Source organism: Pyrus communis, chromosome 11 (genome assembly GCF_041283825.1).
Source record: "Pyrus communis isolate YQ-2024b chromosome 11, ASM4128382v1, whole genome shotgun sequence".
Taxonomy (NCBI): Eukaryota; Viridiplantae; Streptophyta; class Magnoliopsida; order Rosales; family Rosaceae; genus Pyrus; species Pyrus communis.
In genome coordinates, this window is record NC_142575.1 from 29,808,091 (window position 1) to 29,833,853 (window position 25,763).

Sequence of the window (25,763 nt, forward strand, 5' to 3'; positions counted from 1 at the left end):
TGCAATCTTTCTTTCTTATTTACAAGATTCAATTTGCTTATCTATCGATGGCTAATACCTTCAAGTCCTGCTGTTATAAACCATGTATGCTGAACGTAGCATAATTTTTGACAGAGAGATTCTAAATTATAACTTACAGGAGAGGGATTGAAAGGGTGCAAAGGATTGTGTACACTACTCTAGCCAACTGGCTTAACTTCCGTCTAAAAATATATGGAGGGACAATTTTGGGGGCATCCAGACAGGTAGCATTGCACTTCTAGAAAGTCAACGAGAGACTGTCTAAAGATTGACTTGGTTTTCTTGACCAAAAAGATAATAGCTCAGAATAAAATTTTCAGACAAGCAAATCCCCAGATCCCCAGATCCTCCATTGAAATCTGAGAACTAGAGCAAAATTATCAGACAATGCAAGCTATGTCAAACTATTACTTCCCTGAAGCAATCCTACGGGAAATTCTTCTGAGGTTGCCCATCAAATCTTTAGGCAAATGCAGTGCAGTGTGCCTGCCATGGAGGTCTCTAATCCAAACCTCCGCCTTCATTCACGCCCATCTCAGCTGTGCGGTCCAATCCAGCAACCAAAACAACACTGATCACCTCTTTCTACGAAATGCTTTGGCCGAGAAAGAGGACGCTACTCATCAGGTTGGTGAGCTTTTCTCCTTGCACTGAGACAACCCTGCATTTGGTGAGTACACCAAGAATCTAAATCCCTTCATTTACAATAACACAAATTATTTCCCCCAAAAGAGAACGGTTTTAGTACAAAATAATTTCTGTGGTTGGAACTTGTAATGGTCTCATATGCCTTGCTGCTAACTTTGCCACAATTATTTGGAACCCTTGTGCTAGAAAGTTTATGTTTTTGCCTGCATTCTCCGCTACAGATTATACTAATCTGATAGCGACTTATGCATTTGGCGATGATTTGCGTATAGATGACTATAAGGTTTTGAGAATTGTGAGCAACAAAAATGTCAAAGCCCGGTGCAAGGTTGAGGTTCGGTTATTAGCCGGGGGACACTGGAAGAGTCTTAGCGCTGATGTTATTCCCGCAGACTTTATGCCTGCAGGTATTGCCGGTAGATATACACAAGCTTTCGTTAATGGTTCTCCGCATTGGCTTCAACCGAGTAAGAACGAGGGTAACCGCATTGTGTCATTTGATATGCGAGGGAATCATTTGGAAAGATAATGGTGCCACATGAGTTGAGAAGAAAAGCTTTGTCTGTGTCGAGATACGAAGAGTCTCTTGCTTTGTTTGAGAGAGAGTATGAAGTTTCGGATGGATCGAATACTATTACTCGTGTTCACATGTGGATCATGAAAGAGTACGGTGTTGCTGAATCGTGGACTAAATTACTGAGTGCGTGCCTGGAAGGAAGTCTAACAGGGCCGTTTGGTGTTAGAAAGAGTGGTGAAGTAGTGTTCAGAATGCTGGGCGGAGTGCTTGTTTTGGTGGATCCTGAAACCGAACAAGTTAAGGATTTCGAAACTGATGGATACAGGTACTTCTTCATGGATTCTTTTGTAGAGAGTCTCGTCTTACTTGACCAACCGAATGCTATTTCTTACTAATTACAAGGACCAACAAATCAGAAGCCAAGGCCATCTTCAACCGAAGGGTCTAGAGGGCCAGAGGGCCGAAAATAGCCCGAAAATCGTCTCCAACCGAGGGCTAGGCCAAAGGGCTCTAGAATATGAAAGGGCCACACAGAATCGGAGAGGGCTAGAGGGCTGGAGGGTTGGCTGCGCCAACCCGGGGCTGGCCAGAAAATTTAGTTTTCCTTTCGGTTATAACCAACAGGAATGCTTAAGAAAAAAATTCAAATAACTTCTTTTTTTAAATTCCATTTTTTCCTATAACTTCTATTTCACATAGTTGCTTTATTTTATTTTAAATTCTATTTTTATCCTATTACTTTAGTCTAAAGTAGGAGGGGAAATCGCACTATTCATATGAACAGTGTTTTGGACCACATTTCAGTTTATTTACGAAGCTGCCACTGTCTCTCTTTGCCGCTGATCTTGATGCCGCGTGTTGATGATCGTGGAAAGGCAGGGTGCGATCGTCACTTTACCATTCTCTTCCTCCCCTCTTTCTCCCTCAGATCCCATTCTCTTCATCATTCTCTTTCTCTCTCCCTCGGTTTCAATCTGCTCACCTAAAATCCCCAGATCGAACATCATCCATCTCAAATAAAAAAACCTTCCCCCTTTAAAACCTATAGAATCAGCACTCATGGAATAATCATGGATTTTTGTTTAGGTAATTTGATTTTTTCCTCTTCTGTAATTTGTTTTTGTTAGTTTATTGTTCCTGAATTTTAATTTTTTTGTTTTCTGACTTGGAAGAGTCGACCTTCAGGTGATAAAATCATGATGTGACCATCACATCTCAAAACGATGAAATCGCACAGGGCTTTGTTGATTTCTGTCAACTCCGACCACGACCAGTGTCGGGTAAGCTATCGACTACCCCCTATTCATCTTCTTTTTCTTCTTCTGCTTCTCCATGCGCATTCCAGTTTGACTGTTTGTGTTTTGGATGCATCTTGATTTCCTTAGTATGTGTAGACGGTTCAGATGCGCCTAATAAACCAACCTAATTTGCCTCGCGCGTTTAGTCATCTCCTTCCTTCGTCTATAACCTCACGCAGAGACAGAGTTCCCCCAAAACCCTAAACGCCCAAAGGTAATTTTGTTTAATTTTTCAATTAGTTTTAATTATCTGGCGAATCCCTAGCATAAATTCATTCTTTTTCTACTCTAAATGCGTATAATTTTTTGTTTTAACTTTTTGCAGTATTGATCACAAAGCTACGGAGCTGAAATTGCAAACGTTATCCATGGCTCGCTTCAAAAATGTAAGCTTGAAATTTTTAGGTTTTGTTTGGTTGTTGAGAAAACTGAATCAAAGAGGGTTTTTTTTTTTTTGTTAATTTTCTCGAAAACGTAGTTGATTGTTGTGTTTCTGAAAATTTGTAAACAGAAGAAGAAGGTGTTTGTGAAGTCGGTTTCGACGAAATGATGTTTGATATGGTTAAACATATATATTCAAGATTTTGATCTCTGTGTGATTTGGCAATACTACTTTTCACCTAATATTCCTCTCTCTCTCTCTCTCTCTCTCTCTCTCTCTCTCTCTCTCTCTCTCTCTCATGAAGTCGCTGATTGCATTAAAAAAAAGGTTCCCAGTTAATCAAGTATAGCCGGAAAGGGAAGCCAAAACTTTGTCCATTCAGAATTTCTACTATGAGTAATTTCCTTTACATTAGGATATTGGATTCATTTCATACTAATAAGTTTTTTATCTTACATCTTCTTTCAGCTGCGTATCTCCACGATCATTACTAGATATCTTAACCGCTTGAATGGCTTCATTTTTCGTATCTTTAACAGGATGAAACCACACTAATCTGGTTTAGGGATTTAGGGTTTTTGAGTTAGTTTTTGTGAAGGTCATTTTTTGATTTTAGGCACACTATAATCGATTACGGGTTTTGGGATCCTAAACACTTTGAAATGGTTTCCAGAAAAGACATCTTTCTAAAGGCAAGTAGTGACACTGTAAATTTCCTCAACCAATCTTCACTGGAATTTTCTCCGTCATCCTATATATTGCAGCATTAACACATTTGATAACAAATTTTCAGTTTCTGGCCACTTAAGATGGCAGGAAAATGGACACAATAAATTATCCATGGTCTTTATCATAGCTGAAAATTGGAAAGTGCCTGAAATTATTAGTTATTAAACTCTTCCTTTTTGTTTGAAATGCAGGTGGTGTTGGACAAATGGGATAAAAGAAATGGTTGTTGACTGGAAAGTTATCTGAAAATAATGGAAAGAAAATTTTCTGCATCGTTATTCTTTAATTGTATGATAATGTTTTCAATGTTTTAGATTACATTGATCTGTATTATTTTAAAGAATATATAAAGATTAGTTTATAGGTTTATGCACTTAATATTGGATATATGGTATTTTTCAGGTTATTTGACATACAATTGCATATAATCTCAATTTTCTCCTGCAGATTTTATCTGAGCTTCGGAATCGTTGAAAAATTTGTCTAAATAATAAATTAATTGAAATGGTTATTAGTAATGAATGAGGTGTTTACTGTGTTTTTTGGTGTGTACAGAGCATTTTTTGGTGTGTACAGAGCCAATGGTATGTTGCTAACGAAGGCAAAAACAAGATGCAGTTTGCTGCATATAGAAAACGGAGGTTAGTTTGATTCCAACTCCTTTTTTCAGTTTATTTGAATAGAAAATTGGTAAGTTCGAGTCCAATTTGATTATTTCTTGCTTTTCTGCTGCCTGTCTGCTCTCCCCCCCTTCTTGCTGCCGTCCATTGCTGTAAAAAAAAAAAAAAAAAAAAAAAAAAAAACCATTTGCCAAACCCACCAAAGCCACAAGAAAAGACAAGTAGAATTTTATATTCTCTGCCCACTTTTTTTCATGATTGCTGTTGGCTTCCATTTTTTAGAAAGGAAAAGTCCCGCTCTTCTTGGACAGTACCATCTTTCTCAAAACATGGATTCGGAAAGACATCTGACAGAATTTATTTTGAGTCTAAATTATTAAATTAGGAGAGCTAAGAAGATATTAATAACTCTGATTTTCTCTTTTGGCTACCACCTTGCTCTCCATTTCTCTTTTTCCTCCTGCTCTGCTACTTTTTCAGTGTTACAACCTCTATGCAAAAAACACATTGTCTGTGTTTTGCATGTTTTTGTTCATGCTTCTATTCTTTGTTGTCATTGTGGTGATTCTGAATGGAATTCTCAGTTATCTATTCCTCTACAATACATGATACATCTTATTTTTGTTCATTGACAGATGACGCCACATGCTTGAGATTTTTATGCCATCACTCTGTTGGTTATTTTGTGATTGTTATTATTTGTTTTAAAATGTGTATGCTGTGTGTGCACAGATTAGAGCAGAGATCTATGATTTAAATTCAAAATAATCCTCACATCAAACTTAGTTAAGTTCAATGTTGTTTTTTGAAACTTTGTATGCTGTTACCAATAACGTTAAGTTTAAATCATTTTATCATAACATTATGTATTTAAATTTAACTAATAATGTTAAGTAATAAAACGATGTAACAAAACAACATTCATTGAGACACGCCAAAAACAAGAATCTTTATTAACGTTATTAATAAACCAATCAATATTTCATAATTTTTTGCATGTAAGTGTACTAATATCGATCCAAAGCCGCATGGCCTACCTGTGTGGTCAAATCTTTTGATATAACAATCACTCGACGTTTTCAATGTACATAGCATTAATCTTTAGTACATTAATTCAAATAAAATTGTGGCTCAAGGGAACAGTTAATGATCCACATGGCATCAAAGTATCTTACTCAATTGTATATTACACATGTGTATTGCATTATGTGTGTGCGAATACCTTTTTTCACTGTCAATCTATATTAGTTTTGAATTCTGAGTTGATTTAACTAACAGGTTTCTTTTTATTTCAGATTAATTTGGTTCTCGCTAAATGAATCAAAGATCATAAGACTAGAACCAATGGTTTCCAAAAAAGGTTGGTTCTTGAATATTTTCATTTATGCTTTTTCAGTTCTTTGAATGGACTTCCTATAATCCAAAATGAGCTATTGAACAACTCTTTTGCTACATTGTGTTTGCAAATCAATATTTAGGCTAATAATTGAAGGATGATTCTTTTTTGTTGAAAAATGTAATCTGGATTCTTAAACTGTGGCGGTTAATGTGGTTTTTAGGTGAACTTTTCGGGTGGGGGAGAAGGGGTGGGTGGGGGATTTAAATTGTTATTCTCAATTGGTATATAAATATGTGCAAATCATGGATATCATGGAAGAATTCAAATGTTTTTTCTGCATTAGGTTGGAGAGCATGATCATTTTCTGTTTACACATCACAAAGTTTGTTTTGAGTACTTCTCACGCCATTGAGGCACAAATGTTCTTCCTGCATTAGTTAATGTTTTTTATATCAAAATTTAATAAATTCAATTTTCCTTTGTATCCAAATATGTATTAAAGTAATTGTGATTGAAGTTTGTTTATGTCTGCTTTCCAAGATTTATTTTTTGTTTACATGTCGTACTCCGTTTATGAATGGTTTTTGGTTAACTGAAAGAATGCTTTTCATTCTTGGTTTTCAAGACTTTATCTACCGTTTACAAGTCAACCCCATAATACCAAAGTACAAGAGAAGCAAAGATTTGAGGTGATTTTTGCTCTAACTTATTTAGATTTTATATTCTGGGTTAATTATCAGCCGGATTCTGTTGCTAGATTTAGAATTGTAATTTGGTACCACTGCTGCCACCTGCCGCTTCAGTTTTCACATCCAAATGCCACAAAATGCTAATTTTAAATTCTAGGTTATGGGTAAGCATTATTATTTGGAGGCACAAATTATTTTCAGCCGCTAAACCAAGTTCTAAATCTTTTTTTTGTGTAGTTTACATTAGGCTATCCAGGCCCTATTTTAAAAGGTATGATTGGTTTGCGTGAAATGAATGAAAAAGAGAGTCAGAATACCCTGTGAGATGACCAATTCCAGAAACCATTTTAAATAAAACATATCAAAAGTGTTGAACGGAGAGCTAAAAGATTATTTGGATGGAAAACAGATTTCACTTTGTTTTCTTTACTCAAAGTGCTTTTATTTAATCCGGTTCTGTTTCGGTTGCGTAGTTCGTGGTTCGCAGCGACTAAGAATTGTTTCCTAAGAAATCTATTGAGCTAAGTTCTTTTGGTGGGAAATTAGGGTTGCTGATGTTAGCAATGGATTGAGTCTTTCTGTTTGGTATGATTATATCTCTGAACAAGCATTAATAAATAGAACGATTTTGATCAATAATTTTATTCGGTCAAGATTCAAACTCCCATTGTAGAGCAAACTATAACTCAAACTCCCATTGCAGAACAAACTAGAAGTCAAACTCCCATTCCAGATCAAACTATGAGTCACACCCCCATTTCAGAGCAAACTGGGAACGAGGAGAAGCAATAGGGCATGGCTATTTCCGGGGCATCGGTCGTTTTGAGATTCTGGTGTAATTAGGTTTGAACATTCTGCTCCTCTGCTTCTTGATTTATATATATCTCGAATTTCTCTTAATTGCTAATGGATTTATCTTCTTGGGAAATTTCAGAAAGTCGGGTCGTGTGAGGAAGAAGCTGGTTTGTTGCCATTTTTAGGTATATAATTATGTGCCCTGATAGCATATTCAAAGCCTATTTAGTTATATGGGTTTTTTTATTTATCTTTCTAAAGCTTTTGTGCCTGGATTTTAAATATGTGATTGATAATTACGTAGCACGATAATTGTCAAGCATTTGATCGTTATTCATGAATACAAAATCTTCATTCACAAATCACAAGTATATGATGAGCTATTTAGAAATTCAGCATTTCCGTCATCCAATTCAATAGCATTGGGGATACTATGCTAGAATTCTATTACGGCTCCAGTTAAGAGATGTGAAGCATGAAGAATATCTCTTTAGGAAGTGTTAGCTAATCCGGTTAATTGGTCAACGAAATTAGCCATTTCTGTCATCTAGATTGGATAAGCTAGGAAGAATGTTAGAATGATCGGTCATATTCGTTAGCCCTACGTTTTTTTATTGCATAATGATGGAATCGACACGTCATTTAGTCATAGTAATTGATGTAATAAGTACGTATCAATTGCCGCATTCACTCATCTATTCTTCTCTTCATTTAGGTAAAATGTATCTTATTCGTGTAGTTCAAGGTGATGCATTCAAGTCCCGCAGCAACGCGCGGGCACATTTTCTAGTAACTTCTATTTCACAAAATTTGTTTCATATTTTTTTTAAATTATATTTTTTTTCCTATAACTTCCAAAGCTAATATACAACATTAAATTAAATTAAGTAACATGAAACAACATTAAACAATATGAAATAACATTAAATAACATTAACCAACATACAAATTATACAACATAAAAAAAAACATTTAACAACATGAAACTTAAACAACATTTTAAAAAACATTTAACAACATAAAACTTAAACGCATACTCCATGCTTCTTTTGGCCCAAAGATGCGCAACAAGATCATGTTGTAGGTACTTGTTTGTGGCATGAGAATGTATCATTCTATAGCGCCTCATGTACTCATTTATAGAGATACTACCAGTTCTTGGATTGAAAGATAAATTAGGGCCATCATATATTTTTGCACGAGCCCTTCTTGACCTATTTGGATCTTCTTGGTCGTCATCGGACTCTCCATCAAAATACTCATCTCGCTCATCCTCCACTATCATATTGTGTAATATGATGCAAGACATCATGATGAAGTCCAAATTTTCTCAACTCCACCCTCTTGTCGGTTCGCTAATAATCTTCCACCGTGCTTGTAGAATACCAAAAGCTTTCTCAACATCTTTCCGGTATGCCCCTTGGTGTAAGGTAAACAACTTTTCTGCGTCATTCCTAGGGTTTGGAATTGCTTGGACAAGTGTCACCCACTTTGGGTAGATGCCATCTGCCAAGTAATACCCCATATTGTATTGACGGTTGTTGATGTAGTAGTGAAGTTGAGGTGCTTTACCTTCCGTCAAGTTATTGAAGAGGGGTGAATGCCTAAGAACTGTAATGTCATTTTAGGATCCAGGGATTCCAAAGAAAGCATGCCAAATCCATGTGTCATATGAGGCAATCGCCTCTAACACAATAGTTGGCTTTCTCGACCTTCCACTAAAGCCTCTTTGCCATCCGGTGGGATAGTTCTTCCAATCCCAATGCATGCAGTCTAATGACTCTATCATGCCCGGAAACCCATGGTCTTTAGCTTTGCAAAGAAGCCGATTCAGATCTTCTTGATTTGGCTTGCGGAGGTACTCGTCTTTGTGAACCTGAACAATTGTGTCACAGAATTGTTGAAGAGTATCAAGGCATGTAAACTCAGACATACCATGGGTTTCATCCATCGAATCAGCTGGGGAGTCATAGGCCATCATTCGAAGTGCAACAGTAACCTTCTGATGAGGTGAGAAACCAGGACGGCCTGCTCTGTCCAGCTTCTGTCGAAAGTATGGATTGACTTGCTGGACATCACGAAGTAAACGCTCGAAGACATGACGCCTCATCCAGAAGTGACGTCTGAAATCCTCTTATGTGTACACCGAGTTGGGGTTGAAGTAGTTGTTCATCAGATTGGCATGCGACATCGCCCTGTTTCGTGGTTTGTAAGAGTGGCCAGCAATAGAGCCACCTCATTGAGGTTGTTCCTCAGTTGGCTGACACACCATGGCCCCAGCCATGGCTGATGCTATGTTTTGTTTGTTGCGCCTTACTTGAACTTCTTCATCACACTCCTCATCTTCTCGTCTCATTTGCCCCCATTTTGCTTCCAATTTGGAATTGGATGAGGACCCCAAGTTGGAATCCGAAGAGGATCCAAAGTTGGAATTCATTGCAAACTTGAATTGAAAAAGATTGAATTCAAAGTTATGTGAATTATAGCCCAATATCCACCCTATTTATAGCAAAAGAAAAATTCAAATCCAATGGCTAGCTGACGTCACTTAGCCGTTGGATTTGAACCTAAGTTGTAGTTTTTAAATAATAAATTATGTTTGACCCTATGGCCCTTTGGCCCTTGGTTGGAGACGGTTTTTTGTGGCATGGCTAAAACGAGCCCTCTGGTCCTCTGGCCCTCGGTTGGAGACGGAGGCAAATATGGCCCTGTACTGTTCATTAAAATATTAATATCTGGAAGAATCTTGGAGGCCCAGAGGGCTAAAACGAGCCATCTGGCTAGCCCTCGATTGGAGATGGCCTAAGAACAGGAGGCTTCTCATGAAATCGAGAAGTTTCGGTCGAAAAAGAAGAGTTTAACCTTGTGGGCTGTTATTCCTTGAGGCGAACCCAATTGCTTTGCATGTATAAGAACTTATTTTATTCTAGTAGAGTGCCCAATTTGCTTACATCACCATAATTTTAAGAATTAAATTTCAAATGCTACTTAGTACTACGGGTTGACATTTCTTTTACTTATAAGTGAGAAGTATTAAATTCGAATCTCGAAAATGGCGAGTTCAGAACTAATTTATTTGTCATCCCTTTAATGTAAGTATATTGTTGCTATCATCAAATCTTGAGAATATTTGAGGCAATGATGGAATCTCATAACCCTTGCTAAAACTATATTTTATACAATATTTGATGAGAAACGTTAAGCACACGTACAATTTTTTTCTATTCTCGCACTCTTGTTTAATCTTGTTCGATGTTTATGATTGATTTTTTCAGTTTGATGACCACAATAGGTGGGGGTGTTTGTGAGGCTAAAAATGGTGTGTGAAAGTAGGCACCTTATTATTTTCTTTTAGTTTTAGTTAAAATTTTATAGAAAATATATATAAATCCAAGAGTACTTGCGTATTTTCTTTTGGGTTTGAACAATACTAATGTCACATCCTAGCCCGAGCCCCCACCACATCCTGGGCTCGACTCCACCGTAGCACGATAACTCACACGAGAACTTCCCAGTGGGTCACCCATCCTGGGATTGCTCTCGCGCGAACTCGCTTAACTTCGGAGTTCCTACAGAACCCGAAGCCAATGAGCTCCCAAAAAGCCTCGTGCTAAGTAGAGATGGAAATATACATAGAAGACTTACAGGATCCTCACTCCTGAGTGATGTGGAATCTTGCAACTAATCTCTTTAATATGTTACAAAGATTGAGTTTAGTAAACCTTTGACACACAGTTCACTTGTAATTTTAGTTTTTGAACAATACTAAACCTCTTTCTATTCGGTACCTCAAACTATAGGTGATAAATAATTGCATATATGTCCAAGGCTCCAAGCTTATGGGAGTAATCAGATTTAAAAATTCATTATGTTCAGGTTTTCTAGTAGAACGATAGTATTAAGGGCTTAGATAGCGGTGGAAATCAAATTCGCATCAAGATTCATACGCATGATTGTTATACATCTTAATACAGGTTCGATCTCTACCAATTCTCCTCCTTATAGTATTTAACAATTTAACCCACTAACGTTATTGCTTGTAAAAATTAAAAAAAAAAAAATTGGATTCGGGAATTTTCAAACACAACTTTCATCCTCTTCTTCAGTTTCTATTATATTAGAATACATCAAAAGTTCAATCCTGTGGCAATTGCTAAAGCCATATAAGCAACGTCATGGACAACTTTGCTTTTATCTTTGAAATGATCGACTGCCGCCGAGAAACCCACTTTCACATGAATCTGCTTTTTCTACGACATTGATCATGGCTATCTCTGCTATCTTAGAGTCACCTTTAGAGAAAGCTTCACTGGCTTGTGGAATATCAGTACCGAAAACTTGGTGGTAGGTATTTCCGCAAGCTCCTTCTATAAGTTCCAAGGCATTATTCATAGCTTCGATTGCCTTAGGCTTAACTGCATCAACCATTTTGATGCCTAAGCCTTTGACATCCGCTTCGGTGCTTCGAGAGTCTGATTGAAGAGTGGAGACGCAAAGATCGGGATATGGTGTTTGGTTGCATGTTTGTTCGATCAGAGTGGCATCCATTGTGAAGAAGACCGCTGGCCTACTGCAATGGCTGGTTGGAAGAAAGACAACTAGAAAAACAATTTGAATGAGAAATATTAGTGCTTTTGTTGAAGGAGAGGTAGAATCATTCTTCATCTTTTCTTTACTGATGCTGTTCAAGTGCATAGACTATTGTGCAAACTAATTTAGGGTTTCTGTACTTTGTGGCTGAGTTATGGGTGGGTGATAGTATGGTTTACAATATATAGCATTACACTAAACTAGGATACTAATCTCACATCAAACCTAATCAAATAAGTCAACATAATTCCTTGAAAACAAAGAAGCTTAACTTTCAATAGAATAACATAATAATAAATACATAAATAAATAAAACTTTTTTTTTTTGGACAAAAACATTGTCATAGTCATTTTAAACCACAAATAAAAAAAACCCTTGCACAACGAAACACACATCGTCGCGCATAGTCACTTTGCGCAACGAAACAAACATCATCACTCAAAGTTGCTTTGCGCGATGAAATTTTAAACTTCGTCACGCAAAGTCTTTACAAAAATAAAAAATTATTTTTTAAAAACCTTTGCGTGACGAAATCCAAATATTTCGTCACCTAAACCAACTTATTTTCTTTTTTTATTTAATTTTATATTATAAATTTTAATATAGTTATTTTCATAAGTTAATTTTTTTTTTCCTAACTTTGTATGATGAATATCAATATTTCGTCACCTAAACCCTATTTACTTGTTTTTTATTTAGTTTTATATTTTATATTGGCTTTGTCACCTTTCTGGTATCGGCTGACACATCTCGATTCAGAGTCCAGGTGAACATTCTAGGTCAGGGTGTGTCAAATCATTCGTTGCCCAAAACTTTGCACGACCAAAACTTCGTCGTGCAAAAGCTTCAAAATTGAGCGGGTGCCAAAAATAGGAAGCGGGAAATTTTATTTTTTTAAATTTTATTAAGACTTTGCGCTACCAATATTTCATTGCTCAAACTCGTATCCTTCATCGCGCAAAGTGATACAGTTTTTAAAACCAATATAGCTCCTCCACAATTTTCTCAATGTCCTTTATTCTCTTACCTCTCATCTCTTTCCCTCTCCCCAAATCTCTCCTTTCTCTCTCTCTTATCTATCTCTCACTCTTACTCACTCTTCCCTATCTCTCACTCTCACTCTCACTCTCACTCACTCTTTCATCTCTCTCACTATCTCTTCTAACTCTCTCAGACTCACTCCTCTCTCTCATTCTCATTCACTCTCAATCTTGGCAAAATGTATTTTCTCCCCAAATTTTAATTTTTTTTTCATTAATCAGAAATAATAAATGGACACATTTTTTTCCTCCTCCAACCCTTGTTTTATTATTTTCATGCATGTCTGATTTTTTACCATTCGATGACTAGAAATAAAAATAGACTTTGGCCTTTGAATTTTAAGTTTCTCCATATAAAATGAGATATAAGTTTTTCACTCAAATAAAACTCATTGACTAGATTCAACATCAACAAATTTCTTAATTGTGTAAATAAAACCACTAACTGTATTCGACATCAACAAATTCATTAATTATGTTTTTTTTTTCTTGTCAAACAGTAGATTTTTGTTAAATTAGGTGTTAGATTAGCCACTGACGGAGTTTGAACCCATACAGTTATGCAAGGGCTTAACTTTTTTCCACCACTGTAGAAAATGGCCACTTACATTCATTAATTATGTCTAACTTTACACATTTAAAATTGTTTGAATGCCTAAACAATTAATTACATGTGGATTGTAAGGACAAATTAATAATTTTACAAAAAGAAAAAGACATTAATGTTAGAGTAGTGCTATTTATACCATATTTTTGTACCACATTTTCATACCACCTTAGATGTCATTTGATGTGGACAACCACATCATTTGAATTAATTAGATTTTTAAATTTAGTTCATTATTTAATAAACTAATAATTAAGAAAAACTAGTTAATTAAATGATGACTGTGGTGTACGAGGAGTCTTTCTTATTCATTTCCTTGGGTTTTGTAAACTTTTCAAATGATGTGGCTGTTCACATCAAATGCCACCAAGGTGGTATAGAAATGTGGTACAAAAACATGGTATGAATAACATTATTCTTAATGTTATAAATGCATTTCCTATTGTATAATAACAATAAAACATGCCTAATATATGAAATAATACATGCTTAATTAAATCAAGAAAATAATACTCTCCATACAAATGTAGGTATATTATTTGAAGCACACATATATATAATAATAAAATGCTCGATATATGTAAAAATTCACGCAAAATAATTTACATACAAAATAAAGAAATGTTATTTGATTCAAATAGTGCACCTACTATATAAATTTTAAAATGTTACTTAAAAACAAATAATTTACTTAATATCTGTAAAATACAAGCAAAATAATTTACTCAATATATTCCAATCGGAAATTTTATACTTATTTACATGTGATAAGATAAAAATTCATTATGTTCATTGTTTTGGGTACAACGATAGCATTAGTGGCTTAGATAACGGTGGAGATCGAACATGCACTAAGATGCATAAACATGATTGCTATGTACCCTAGTGCAGCTTCAACCCTAAACTATCCTCCTCCTGCTAACATTTAACAATTTAACTCACTAACACTATCATTTGTAAACAAAAAAAATGGATTTGGAAATTGTCAAACAACTCTAATCCTATTCTTGAGTTTTTATTATATCAAATTCACTACTTTACTACAACAATAGAAGAATACATTAAGAGTTGATTAATTTGGCAATTGCTGAAGCCACATAAGCAACATCATGGACAACTTTGCTTTTATATTTGAAAGGACTGCCGCCGGGAAAACCACTTTCACACAAATCTGATTTTTGGACGACATTGATCATGGCTAGCGCTGCTATCCTAGACTCACCTTTAGGGAAATCTTCACTGGCTTGTGGAATATCAGTAAGAGAACTTCTTGGTAGGTATTTGCGCAAGCTTTTGCGGGCTGATTTCCGGGTTCTTTAACTACAAGTACCAAGGCTTTATCCAAAACGTCGAGTGCCTTAGGCTTTAGTGCATCGACCATATGATGCCTAAGTCATTGACATCTGCTTTGGCGCTTCGATCCAGGGTCTGATTGAAGAGTAGAGACGCAAAGATCGGGATATGGTGTTTGGTTGCATGTTTGTTCGATCAGACTGGCATCCATTGGGAAGAAGACTGCCGGTCTGCTGCAATGGCTGGTTGGAAGAAACACAACTAGACAAACTATTTGAATGAGAAATATTAATGCTTTTGTTGAAGGAGAGGTAGAATCATTCATCTTTTCTTTTCTGATGTTGTTCAAGTGCACATACACTAGTGTTAGGGTTTGGATATTTTGTGGCTGAGTTATGGGTGGGTGATAGTATGGTTTACAATATATAGCAATACAGGAAGGCTTCTAGGATACTAATCTAATCAAATAAGTCAACAAAATTAATTCCTTGAAAACAAAGAAAAACTTCAATAAAATAACATATATAATACAAAATACCCAAGTAAATAAAATCTTTCCCTTTTTTTTTTTTTTTTTTTTTTGAACAGAAACATTAACCAATAAATTTTTCAGTGTGCGGAACACGGCCTAGTACATAAGTGTAATAATGCAATTGGTTGGACATTTGAAAACAAAAATTTCCAACCAATTGTGTACCGGGGCTTGTTCCTAGCACACTAAAAAATTTCTCTCTCAACCGTAGTTGTAACAGCCCGTCCCGAGAAATTCTAAAAACGTAACGAGAAAAGACGATTTTGCCCCTAGTTCGATTTCTTTACGTTTTGTGTTATGTTTTTGGGTTTTGTTGGCATGTCTTGAGCCACACACATACTCCCACACACCCACACACTTTTTCCCCTGCCCTGCATCCTACCCGTGCCCAGTTCCCTTCCCATTTTCCTTTGAAACCTACGGACACACCCACACACCCATCAAATCTTCACAGATCGTGGAATCCAAGCACTTATTCGAGCTCGTGAGGCTTGTAGGAGTCTAACTATACCATTTTTAGGTAAGAACACCATCGTTTTCATGTCGAATCCACGATGTCCGATTTCGAGTATTGTTCATGCACACGTGATTTCTCACGTTTTAGGGAATTTGAAGCTTGTAGGTAGCTTGGTGAGGTCCCTAGGAGGCTCGGGGTGGTTCGTTTGAAGGATTTGGACGTCGGGATCACTAGTTTCGAAGTTGGCCGGAGTTGGGTTGATTTTTCAGGTGAGATTTTGTGGTTTTAAACCCTTGAAAGTGGTATGATTGTGTTCCTCTAGTTCTAAGCTTCATTTTGGTACCAATTTGGTGAAATTTGGTTGAAAAACGAAGAAGATATCGAAGTTTAAAGTTTTCCCGATTTTCCGGCTCCGTCGCCGGCGCCGGAGGCTTGCCGGAAAAGACGACGGAATATTCTGTCAAGTCTGACGGAATATTCCTGACGCCGTTGACGAAATCTGTTAAAACTGACGGAATATTCCAACTGACGCCGTCAGCGTGCCAGGCACGTGCCTTCGCGTGGCCGGCGCGTGTGGCCGTGCCTTGGTCGGCACGTGGGGGCGCGTGCGATGGTGAAAAATTATTTTAAAAATATGGGGATGTTCCTGAGGTTGAGTAGATCACGTTGATGTATTCATACACCCCATTTGAGCATTGTATGAGAAGTTATTTCAAAAGGTTTGGTTATGTGCTTTAAAATTGACGTTTTTGTAGTTGTTTCGCATATAGGTGGTACCTATCCCGAGGACGAGCGTGGTCACTCGAGGCAGGGGGGTTACGACCCTTCCACATACCAGTGAGTGGGCTTTTGGTTTCCGTATATACCTATATACTTATATTTTCCCAGAAATTGATTTGAATTGTTATTTGCCATATGCCATGCATTATATTATCGTTGTTTATGCATCGTGAGTTGCATTATTAATCGTACATATATATATATATATATATATATATATATATATATATGCATATTGGGTGCTGTGGACACACAGGTAAGTGCCAGGTAATGATTATTTATGTTTACATTCAGTAGTGGTTTGAGATGCTTAGAGAGCTCATAACCTGCACCCCCGGTGTTAGTGCTCCCGCCCAGAGTAAGGCACAGTCCTTCACGTGATGTTCACCTCCCGCACCACACGCTCAGCTTGGATCCAAGTTAGGTGCACAGTCATGTCGTACAGACCACTTTAGGTGGTTCCGACTTGTAGGTGACTCGCGATTACTCGCCCAGCCTTCACGTGATCGTAGCACTAGAGCATTTATATGTTACACCCAGGCCTGTCGTACAGACCACTTTAGGTGGTTCCGACTCGTGTGCAGGTCTAGTTATTGATATTGAGATTTGAGCTCTAGATGCAGCCGTACAGGTCACGTTAGGTGACTCCGGCTGCCAGATTATATGCTATTGTTATGATTATACCTGAGCACTTGCATTTTGTTCTGAGGTTTTGGCATGGCATATTCTTGAGCATGATTGGTATATATACGTATATCTATTTTTCTGGGAAGTAAACAGGTTTTACGGCGAGGGGTTAGAACTTATTTATTAAATGGTTTTCGAAAAGCTTTGTTTTTGCCCACTCACGCTTTTGTTTTGCGCCCCTCCAGGTTCTAGTTGTCCAGTTGGTTTGGTGGTTTCCCAGAGGGCTTTCCCGGCATTTCTGACAGACGATCACCAGCGTATGGTCACCTTCGGGTGTACTGTTGTCGCATTATTTTTCTTTGGACTGCTTTAGGCTTATTGCTCTGAACTTGTGTCTCACTTACGCTAGCACTTATTTCTATCACCTTATGTATGCTAGTTTTTTTTTTAGTTATTCGTACTATTTATATTACTATTTTATTAGCTTCCGCACTGTGCACGTGGTTACGTCACCTCCGTGTGACGGCCAGCACTCCCTGATCTCGGTCGGGGTGTGTCAGTAGTCCTAGTTAAAAGTTAAAGCTATATTTATTACAATATTTAATGAGTAATAATAAATAGACACTTTTTTTTCTCCTCTCACATTCTTGTTTTACTATATTCATGTATGTTTGATTTTTGACAATCCAATAATCAAAAATAAAATAAATAAAAATAAAAATATGACTCTGGCTTTTCAAATTTAATTTTCTCCAAATAAAATTCGGCATTAGTTTTTTACGTGAGTAAAAATCATCATTGACTATATTTCACATCAGCAAATTCATTAATTATGTTTGACTTTATACATTAAAAAAATTTCAAATGCCTAAAATACCTCTATTTGAATGTTTGATGTACACAATTAATTTCATGCAACTTGTAAAGATGAATTAATAAATTTTCAAAAATAAAATAACTGTGACCTAGCTATTGTGTCACTCTGATAACAACTTCCCAATTGTGGGACACGTGTAATATTATTCCATTTTTTTAACGTTTGATGAAAAGGGTTGAGGGGGAAAGCTTGTAATTACAATTTGTTTGGTTTGGTTGCCAAAATCATGAGTATATTGATGAATTCTTGTCAGTAGTGGCATTCTTTGTGATTGTGCAAAGATTGGTGTTGAAGTCGTGCTGGGACGACGATGATTATATTTGTGAGTTGAGGTACAATGTGATTGAACTTGAGCTAGCTAAATCTAGTTATAGCTAAAGTGTGAATGTGTTTGTGCATCACTATTTACTTGAATTGTTGCATTAGTGGACAATGATTTGATACTGGGAAATTTCAAGGACGAAATTTTTTTTAGGGGGGAAGAATGTGAAATCCCGTTCCTAGATTTCACTGTTATGATCTATGTATTTGTATTTTTGACATTTTATATTATGTTTCGAGAATTTATATTAATTTATTTCGACGGGTGGGAGCCAAATTGGGGCTTTTTCCAACCAAATTGGAGTTGGCCACATGTATAAAACTTGCTTTACTCATTGAGATCTTCATTATGGTAAAATTTGGTAATTTTTGGAGATAGTTGAATTTTCTGGCAAGTCCGGGCAGCCGACCGCCACTAGCGGCGGCGCGTGGCCAGTAGGCCGACGATGCTATTTTAAACTAAATTAGATGTCTTGATTTCAGAGTTGATTCCCGCTTGATGAAATTTGATTGTTTGAACTTGTTTTCATTATAATACGCCACTTGATAAATATATGAATCGACGATCCGACTGTTGGATCGTCCTCAAACTTTAATATCTTATAGAACGTAATATTTGAGGATGTTAGGAACTGAAGAATCAGAAATCCAGCATACGGATCTTTCCGAATTGAATTTCTAAGTTTGTAAAACTAATTGTTGACCGCCACCTAATTCTAGCAATTGGCAGAGATCCGACTGTCAGATTGCAATGAGATTTTAGTAAGTTGTTCTATGAGCATAATGTGGACCTTAGGATGTTATAGATCCAAAATCCGACGTACGGATCTTCCGGATCAAATTTCGTAGGGTTGTGGACCCTATAGTTGACCGATTTTAGAACATTGAGTGATGGTTTGGAATCCATTCTACTCTGCGATTCCATTGAGTGATGATCCGGAATCGTATCCTGGTTTGGATTTCATTGAGTGATGGTCCGGAATCGTATCTTGGTTGGATTCCATTGAGTGATGGTCCAAAATCCCTTATACTCCGCGATTCCATTGAGTGATGGTCCAGAATCGTATCCTAGTTTGGATTTTGTTGAAAGGTCCAGAATCCCTTTTGGTGTTTTAATTCCGTTGAGTGGTCCAAAATCGCATCATTTGACTTGGTTTCTTAGAGTTGATATCAGCTTCAGAGATGTAGGCTTCGGCCGAACTGCGTCGCTCTAGCCCTGCATTTTGGTATATGTTATGTGTTATTGATTGAAGTGATTGTGGAATGATATTGGTTGTGATTGTTGTCATTATGATTAGACTCGTTGACCATTGTGGTTAGAAGATAACATTGTGCTTTGTTGACTGTTCTTTGAGATGTTGCAGACTATGAATTGTGGTATTATGTGAAACATAGTGATTTATATGAAGGATGAATTGGAAAGCATATGTGCAGGAATAGCATACTTGCGTGTATGACAAGATGATAATTGTGTTTGGCTTATGGTTGATGTGTAGTGTGGTACCCTATGTTTTTCGCTAGAAGTATTTTATGAAAAGATTAGAGTTTGACAAATGGTGAACTACGAATGGCTTGATCCCTATTGAGGGTACATAGGCAGTCTAACGAGAACGTTAGATGCAACCATAAAGCATACGAAAAATTACTATGCAATTTGGACCTTGAGTGGTGTTTCATCCATATCTCGGAGGCTAGGTATGTTAGATGTACGAGTATTTGAGACATTACGTGTCGATCCTGGACGTAGGTTGGGATCGGGGCGTGACAGATAGATTGCTACTAACATACACTGTCAATCTCTCAGTCAGCGAGGTTTAGAATGGTGTAATCTCTTCTAGTTTGTGTGTTGGCATATTTGGAAGTGGAGAAATTGTATTGTATTCAATCCTTCCTATCAACCTCCATTCGATCTTGTGAAGGCTATTTTGAAGTATGCTTGGGAGTGGATTGATGCTAATAAGGTTAGTCATTCTAAGCCCTGCAGAATTATTGAAAAGTTGACTTTAGGTTTTTCCAAATGACAGATAGTTGAAATTGAATATTGATGGTTCTTGTCAAGGGAAAAAACCATGCTATCGGTTTTGAAGGAGTATTTAGAGATCATCAGGGCTTTTGGATTGAAGGTTTTTTTTAGTTAATATAGGAGTAGGAGAAGTCCTTGAAGCAAAATTGTGGGATCTCTTTCTGGGTATGAAAATGGCTTTGGATAAGGGTGCTAGGAGGATACTTGTGGAATCTGACTATGTTGTTTTAGTGTCAATCTTCAAATTTCTTGTGCATGATTTGCATCCCCTAGCTTCTTTGTTATATGGCTATCATCACTTGATTTTTCATTTTGAACAATTTGATTTAGGTCATATTATAGGGAAAGGAATATGGTGTTGATGGTTTAGTAAAACTGAGTTTTTCTTTGAATCTAGGTTGTATTATGTTGGATAACTGTCCTCTTTCAATTGTTGGTTTACTTCCAGATGATATTTTTGGAGTTGCTAGTACTCAAGTTGTTTGTGTAAGCCCCTTGGGCTAATGTTCTTCTTTGTTTAGTAGTTCCTGCTTGGGCTTTGGGCCCCTTTGTAACCAAAAAAAAAAAAAAAGACACTTACCAAAAAAATCCTTAATTAATCAAGAACCATCACTGTAATTGTTACATATACTATACTATATGAATATATTTTTTAATTATAATTAGTGTAGAATTCCTAACTAAATAGAGAATTATGTCACCCTACATAATTATAATTACAAAATAATTCCAATAATATATACAATAATTACAGAAATGATTACTGATTAATTAAGTCTATTCTAACATCTCTATAAATTGTGACTCTAGTGAAAAGGTAAATACTAGGTTAACTGTTGTAATTTTACAGATAAGATAATATTGAAGTAGGAGGCGAGACCAGCAACGCAGTCATGAATTTGGGCTGGATAGGTGGATCAAAGTCTAGGGTTTTCTTCCAAGGAATTTCTCCATCTCATTATGATTCGTTCTTTGTCTAATATAACTTATCTAAACTAATGACTATTAGCTAATTAATCAAAATGATTCGTTATTAGCACTCTAAGAAAGTTATCTTATATTCACATTACTATTCATGGTGCAATTTCTTCTTTATGTTTTCATGACATACGAGTATGTGTAGAATAATATTTTTGAAGTGGATTATAGTAAATAGGATAAATCAAGCATAATAAAAAAGCTAGTGACGAGCAGTGTTGGGGTGTGCCAAAGGTGCAACGAATTTCTGAGCCCTAAAAAATTTTATCCTCTTATATGATCCAATGAAAAAGCAAGGTCAAAAATATTATTATTATTATTTTATTTTAAACAATTTTTAGAATGAAAGTTGAACTACACCTGGGTTCTCCCAAAAAAAAAAAAAAAAAACTTTCATTCTTTGAAACAATTTAAAAAGAACTAAAAAAAAATAAAAATAAAAATTGCAAAAGAAATGTTTTATAATTCTATGAATTTTTAAAGGACAAAAAAAAAATTGTTTCTAAATGTCTCAAAAAACCAAAAAAGGGGACCATTAAAAGCATTCTGTTTACAAAAGAAATAAAAAAAGAACTCTTAAAAATATAATAAACCTAAGTATATAATTTGGATTGAGAGATATAGAAGTATATGAATTGAATGAAATTAATAACGATTCAATAATCTGTAATCGGATGATTGGCTGGAAATCTAAAAAGAAATGTGGCTGGAGATTAATTGTTTCTAAAATTACAAGGATTGTTTGGCCTAAAGTCTAAAAGGAAAGGTGGTTGGAAACTCCTTTTTCAAAATAAAGCAATTGTTCTTGCATTGATTGATTCAGCAATGATATCGCATTCAACTGATCACCACGTCTGTATCGTAAATAGGCAATTACGAATAATACAGCCAAAGTAATAGGACATAGACCTAAGACATTACATATGAGCACAATTTTGTTAATAAAATTTTTTTTGACTGAAAAGAAAAATCATAATCGTAATTTTATCTATATATATTACAGTTGATAAATACATAATATATTAATTTTTTCTGTATCAATAAAAAACAATTGTGTATTACTTTCGTCCACTTTTCTCTAGCAATAAAAAAACTTGTGTATTACTTTCTCCGCCAAGCACTGAGTGTATTTTGTATCTCTCTTTCAATCATGCTTCTTTTTCATGGATGGCCCCTAAAGCATAATTTCATGACAATAGAAAATTCAATTAATAAGAGTGAGATGCTGATTTAGATTAAGTTTGAACATTGATCGTTAAATAATGTATAAATATAATATAGTCCAAACAATTATTTTCTTTAAAAATTAGGAGTGCCCTTTTATTAAATTCAAAGCCCTCAAAATGTCAAATACGGCCCTTCCTGTGGTATTGCTAGATGTAACAAACCTCTCCCTCTTGTGTAAAGATGGACATCTAATAGGAGCATATTTATATGATTTTGTTATCTTATTTCTTTGCATTTACTATTTAATTTCCATTTATTTTGGTAATTTAAGTTATTTTCGTATTATTGTAGGTCCAGTTGGTAAAGATGACAATACATAGCCAAATGGAGGAATTTGGAGTAGTTTTGGACTTGGATTGGATAACATATGGGCTGGATGTTTTTGGTGTTTAAATGGTGCTAGATATGTGCTAAAATCTGGAAAAATTAAAGTTGAGGGTTGGAAGGCAAGGAATTACACAAGAAAGAGGAATCCTAGTTGGAGAGAAACATTATCTTATCTTATCTTATCTTATCTTATCCAACATCATCTTATCTTATCTCTAGCTGCAATGAGGAATCCTAATCACATTCCAACACTTTCTATCTAATTCTTAGAGTCCTAAAATAATTCAAAATGCCTAATTCCTTTCCTCCTTGGATTCAATCGTTTCCCCTATATATATGAAATTCCTGCAACGATTTAGGATGTGCCACGCGTACCATTCATCCATTGAAGTTGCTGGAATTTTCAGAGTTCTTTCTATCTTTGTTTTAAGTTTCAATGTTTATTTTAGATTGCTTTTCAGTTATGATGAACATGTGTAACTAAGTTTCTTTTTTTCTAGAAGTGAATTCGAAGTCATAATCATATGTTTTATATAAATTGATTACATCCAGTTATTGTTTCATAAAACATGAATGCGATTTACTTATCTGCTTTATAGAGAACTTATTTATGTTTATTAAGGATGCATACTTAGTTTGCATGCAGGGATTTAATGCTAGAATATAAGGGAATTTTTGTTTGAATCTTCGCGGAAGAAGAAGAAGCGGTTCACCAGCCACTACATCTGTGGATCCCACCAAATCATTAAACCTGGCGGCTGCTCGCTCTTTGATCAGTGATTCTCTTAACTTCCGAATTGAAATTCGTATAAAAGTCACTAGTCATGATTGAGTTAAGTAACTTCTTGGCAGGAGTATCATGCTTATCATAGTTACGAATGTTTTGTCAATGCTTATGACTTTCACAGAATTTAATGACCTTTGAGATGTATCTCTATCATGCTTTTCATAGTTAGGGAACTAGAGAAGAATAATTTGGTTGCGTTGCTGAGTCCAATTCAATGAACTTAGGAAAATCTGAGAGTTAATTAGTGTTGTTCACAATTAATTTGGGGCATTGTCATTCATGGTTTATAGAAAGAATAACTGGAAATCGATTTGTATGCATATGATTCATGTGTGGAGAAGAATCATTTAGCTATCCTTTCATCCATATTTCATTCACAACTTAATTTACTTGCTGCCTTTTACTTTTGTTTAAATTAAATTTGTCCAAAATCCCCAAGTCACTGTTTTGTTGTTAGTTTAACTTAGTTTTCAGTTTTATAAGTTTAATTTGTGTTGATTAGCATCCCTTCGAATCTTCGGAATAAAACGATCCCTACTTACTCGTACTATGATTGCATAATTTATAAGGTTTAATTTGTGTGTTAGTTTCTACCACATCAACATCCTCTAATTTATGGGTTGGGAGGTCCCACAGAAATTGATTGTAGTCATTGGTGTCTATGTGGAATCCCAAACACTTGGAATGAGATTCTCTACAATTTCATTCTTTGAAACATTATTTCTATACCAAAATCCAAACTCGGGTGCACTGTTCACAGACAATGTAGTGGCGAAAATACCCTTCATTTGTTCACTACTGAAAACCATCAATTGCACAGGTTCTTAGAAAGAAATAATGATATTCAAATTTTTAAAACATCTAGTTTAAGTGGATCAAATTAAGAGGTTTTGTCTTAATTTTTCGAAGTTAGAACAATTGGTGGATTCCCCTCATTTATAACCTTGTGTGTTTCGAGATTAAAAACCCCATAACATAGTTTATATTAGAAATTTCCGCTCGTAATTAACAAAAAAAAATTGCGATGTCAAAAATCATTTTGAGCTTGTAAATATCTTGGACTCGGGTCCTTTATGAAGATCAAGCTCAAGCCGTTTTTGGTGAATAAATTTTGTTTTGGCTACAAGCGAAGCTAAGGGGAAGGGAGGATTCTAAAAGATCAATAGCTACGTATACAAGCCTCCACTTTAATTGACATCAACAAAGAACAATGAAATTGGAGGCAATTAACAAGAACTTGATTTGCTTTACCACTTGAATAATCGCCAAGGAGGTACAATCAGAAATTGTTTAGTTGTTCAGATATATGGAACAAATCGATGATGTGAGTATCAAGGAATATATTCATGATGAACCATCTATTTATTAACTATAACTAGATGACTAAACGATATACAATTTTATTCAAATGAAGATACGTTATTTGCAAAAGGTAAAATATGTGCAAATGTGATTTTCTTCTATGACCTAAATGCCACTGTCAAGGAAATCTAACAATAACTTTAAAAGAGTAACAGTCTTGGATTTTTCTGGAAATCTAATAGAGCCTCAAAGCTTATTTATTGAATAATATCAAAACAAGGTTAACTGATGATTAAAGTTGCTTTGATTTTAGGGTACTTTAACAAAAAAAACTCTTGATATTGTTCACTTTAACGAAAAACTACATTTTTACACTAAAAAGTCAATCCTGGTACTATTCATTTTACCCTTTATTTGGTACTTATCGTTAAAACTCAAAGTTTTCAAGTCATTTTTATTAGTTTTTCTCTAATTTTATACCTACCTCAAACCCTAGCCCCCACCCAATCCTTAGAATCTATAAAGTAAAACAAGGTGATATCTTAAAGACCACATCTGTTAAGGAGATTCTGAACCAAAAAAATAAGATTCCAAAGCTGCCTATTGATTTGCCTATCGATTTTGTGCCTTTCATAATGCACCCACCATGATCATGTGGTGATTCTCCTACAACAATGCCCTAGGCGTCCCCATGCCTGTCCCCAAATGCTACGCCCATACCCTCTCGTGAATTTGTAATTATGATAGCAAAATATTGTTTTGATTGCCTTTTAAGATTTCACGAACTCGTTTGTCATTTTCTTCTTGGATAAGCAACCATTATTGTGCTTTTTTTGGTTATCGGATTAGGATGGTTTAAACCATTAACATAAAAATAAAAAAGAAGGGAGACATAGACCTTACCCTCTCGTGAATTTGTAATTATGATAGCAAAATATTGGTTTGATTGCCTTTTA

At 35.6% G+C, this 25,763-nt stretch overlaps 2 protein-coding genes across 9 annotated transcripts; one reads left to right on the forward strand and one right to left on the reverse strand.

Annotated features, from left to right (window-relative positions):
* Positions 1-167: 167 nt before the first annotated feature.
* Positions 168-7,838, forward strand: LOC137733699 (uncharacterized). Of its 8 annotated transcripts, XM_088679139.1 has the most exons (11): positions 168-2,272; positions 2,359-2,466; positions 2,631-2,698; positions 2,810-2,870; positions 4,172-4,236; positions 5,511-5,575; positions 6,179-6,243; positions 6,717-6,828; positions 6,947-7,086; positions 7,178-7,223; positions 7,754-7,838. In XM_088679139.1, the coding sequence occupies exons 2-8, from the start codon at positions 2,410-2,412 to the stop codon at positions 6,735-6,737; spliced, it is 402 nt and encodes a 133-aa protein (XP_088535265.1). In that variant the 5' UTR covers positions 168-2,272; positions 2,359-2,409; the 3' UTR covers positions 6,738-6,828; positions 6,947-7,086; positions 7,178-7,223; positions 7,754-7,838. The 8 variants fall into 8 exon arrangements, 4 of the variants coding, with proteins under 4 accessions (XP_088535265.1, XP_088535267.1, XP_088535268.1 ...); XR_015953032.1 differs by lacking the exons at positions 6,179-6,243; positions 6,717-6,828; positions 6,947-7,086; positions 7,178-7,223; positions 7,754-7,838 and adding an exon at positions 3,787-3,883 and having other exon boundaries at positions 192-2,272; positions 2,581-2,698; positions 4,151-4,236; positions 5,511-5,577; XR_015953033.1 differs by lacking the exons at positions 6,179-6,243; positions 6,717-6,828; positions 6,947-7,086; positions 7,178-7,223; positions 7,754-7,838 and adding an exon at positions 3,787-3,883 and having other exon boundaries at positions 197-2,272; positions 2,372-2,466; positions 2,572-2,698; positions 4,151-4,236; positions 5,511-5,577.
* Positions 7,839-11,229: 3,391 nt separating this feature from the next.
* Positions 11,230-11,586, reverse strand: LOC148693256 (cell wall / vacuolar inhibitor of fructosidase 1-like). The gene has a single exon (XM_088680344.1). The coding sequence runs from the start codon at positions 11,584-11,586 to the stop codon at positions 11,230-11,232; it is 357 nt and encodes a 118-aa protein (XP_088536470.1).
* Positions 11,587-25,763: the final 14,177 nt, after the last annotated feature.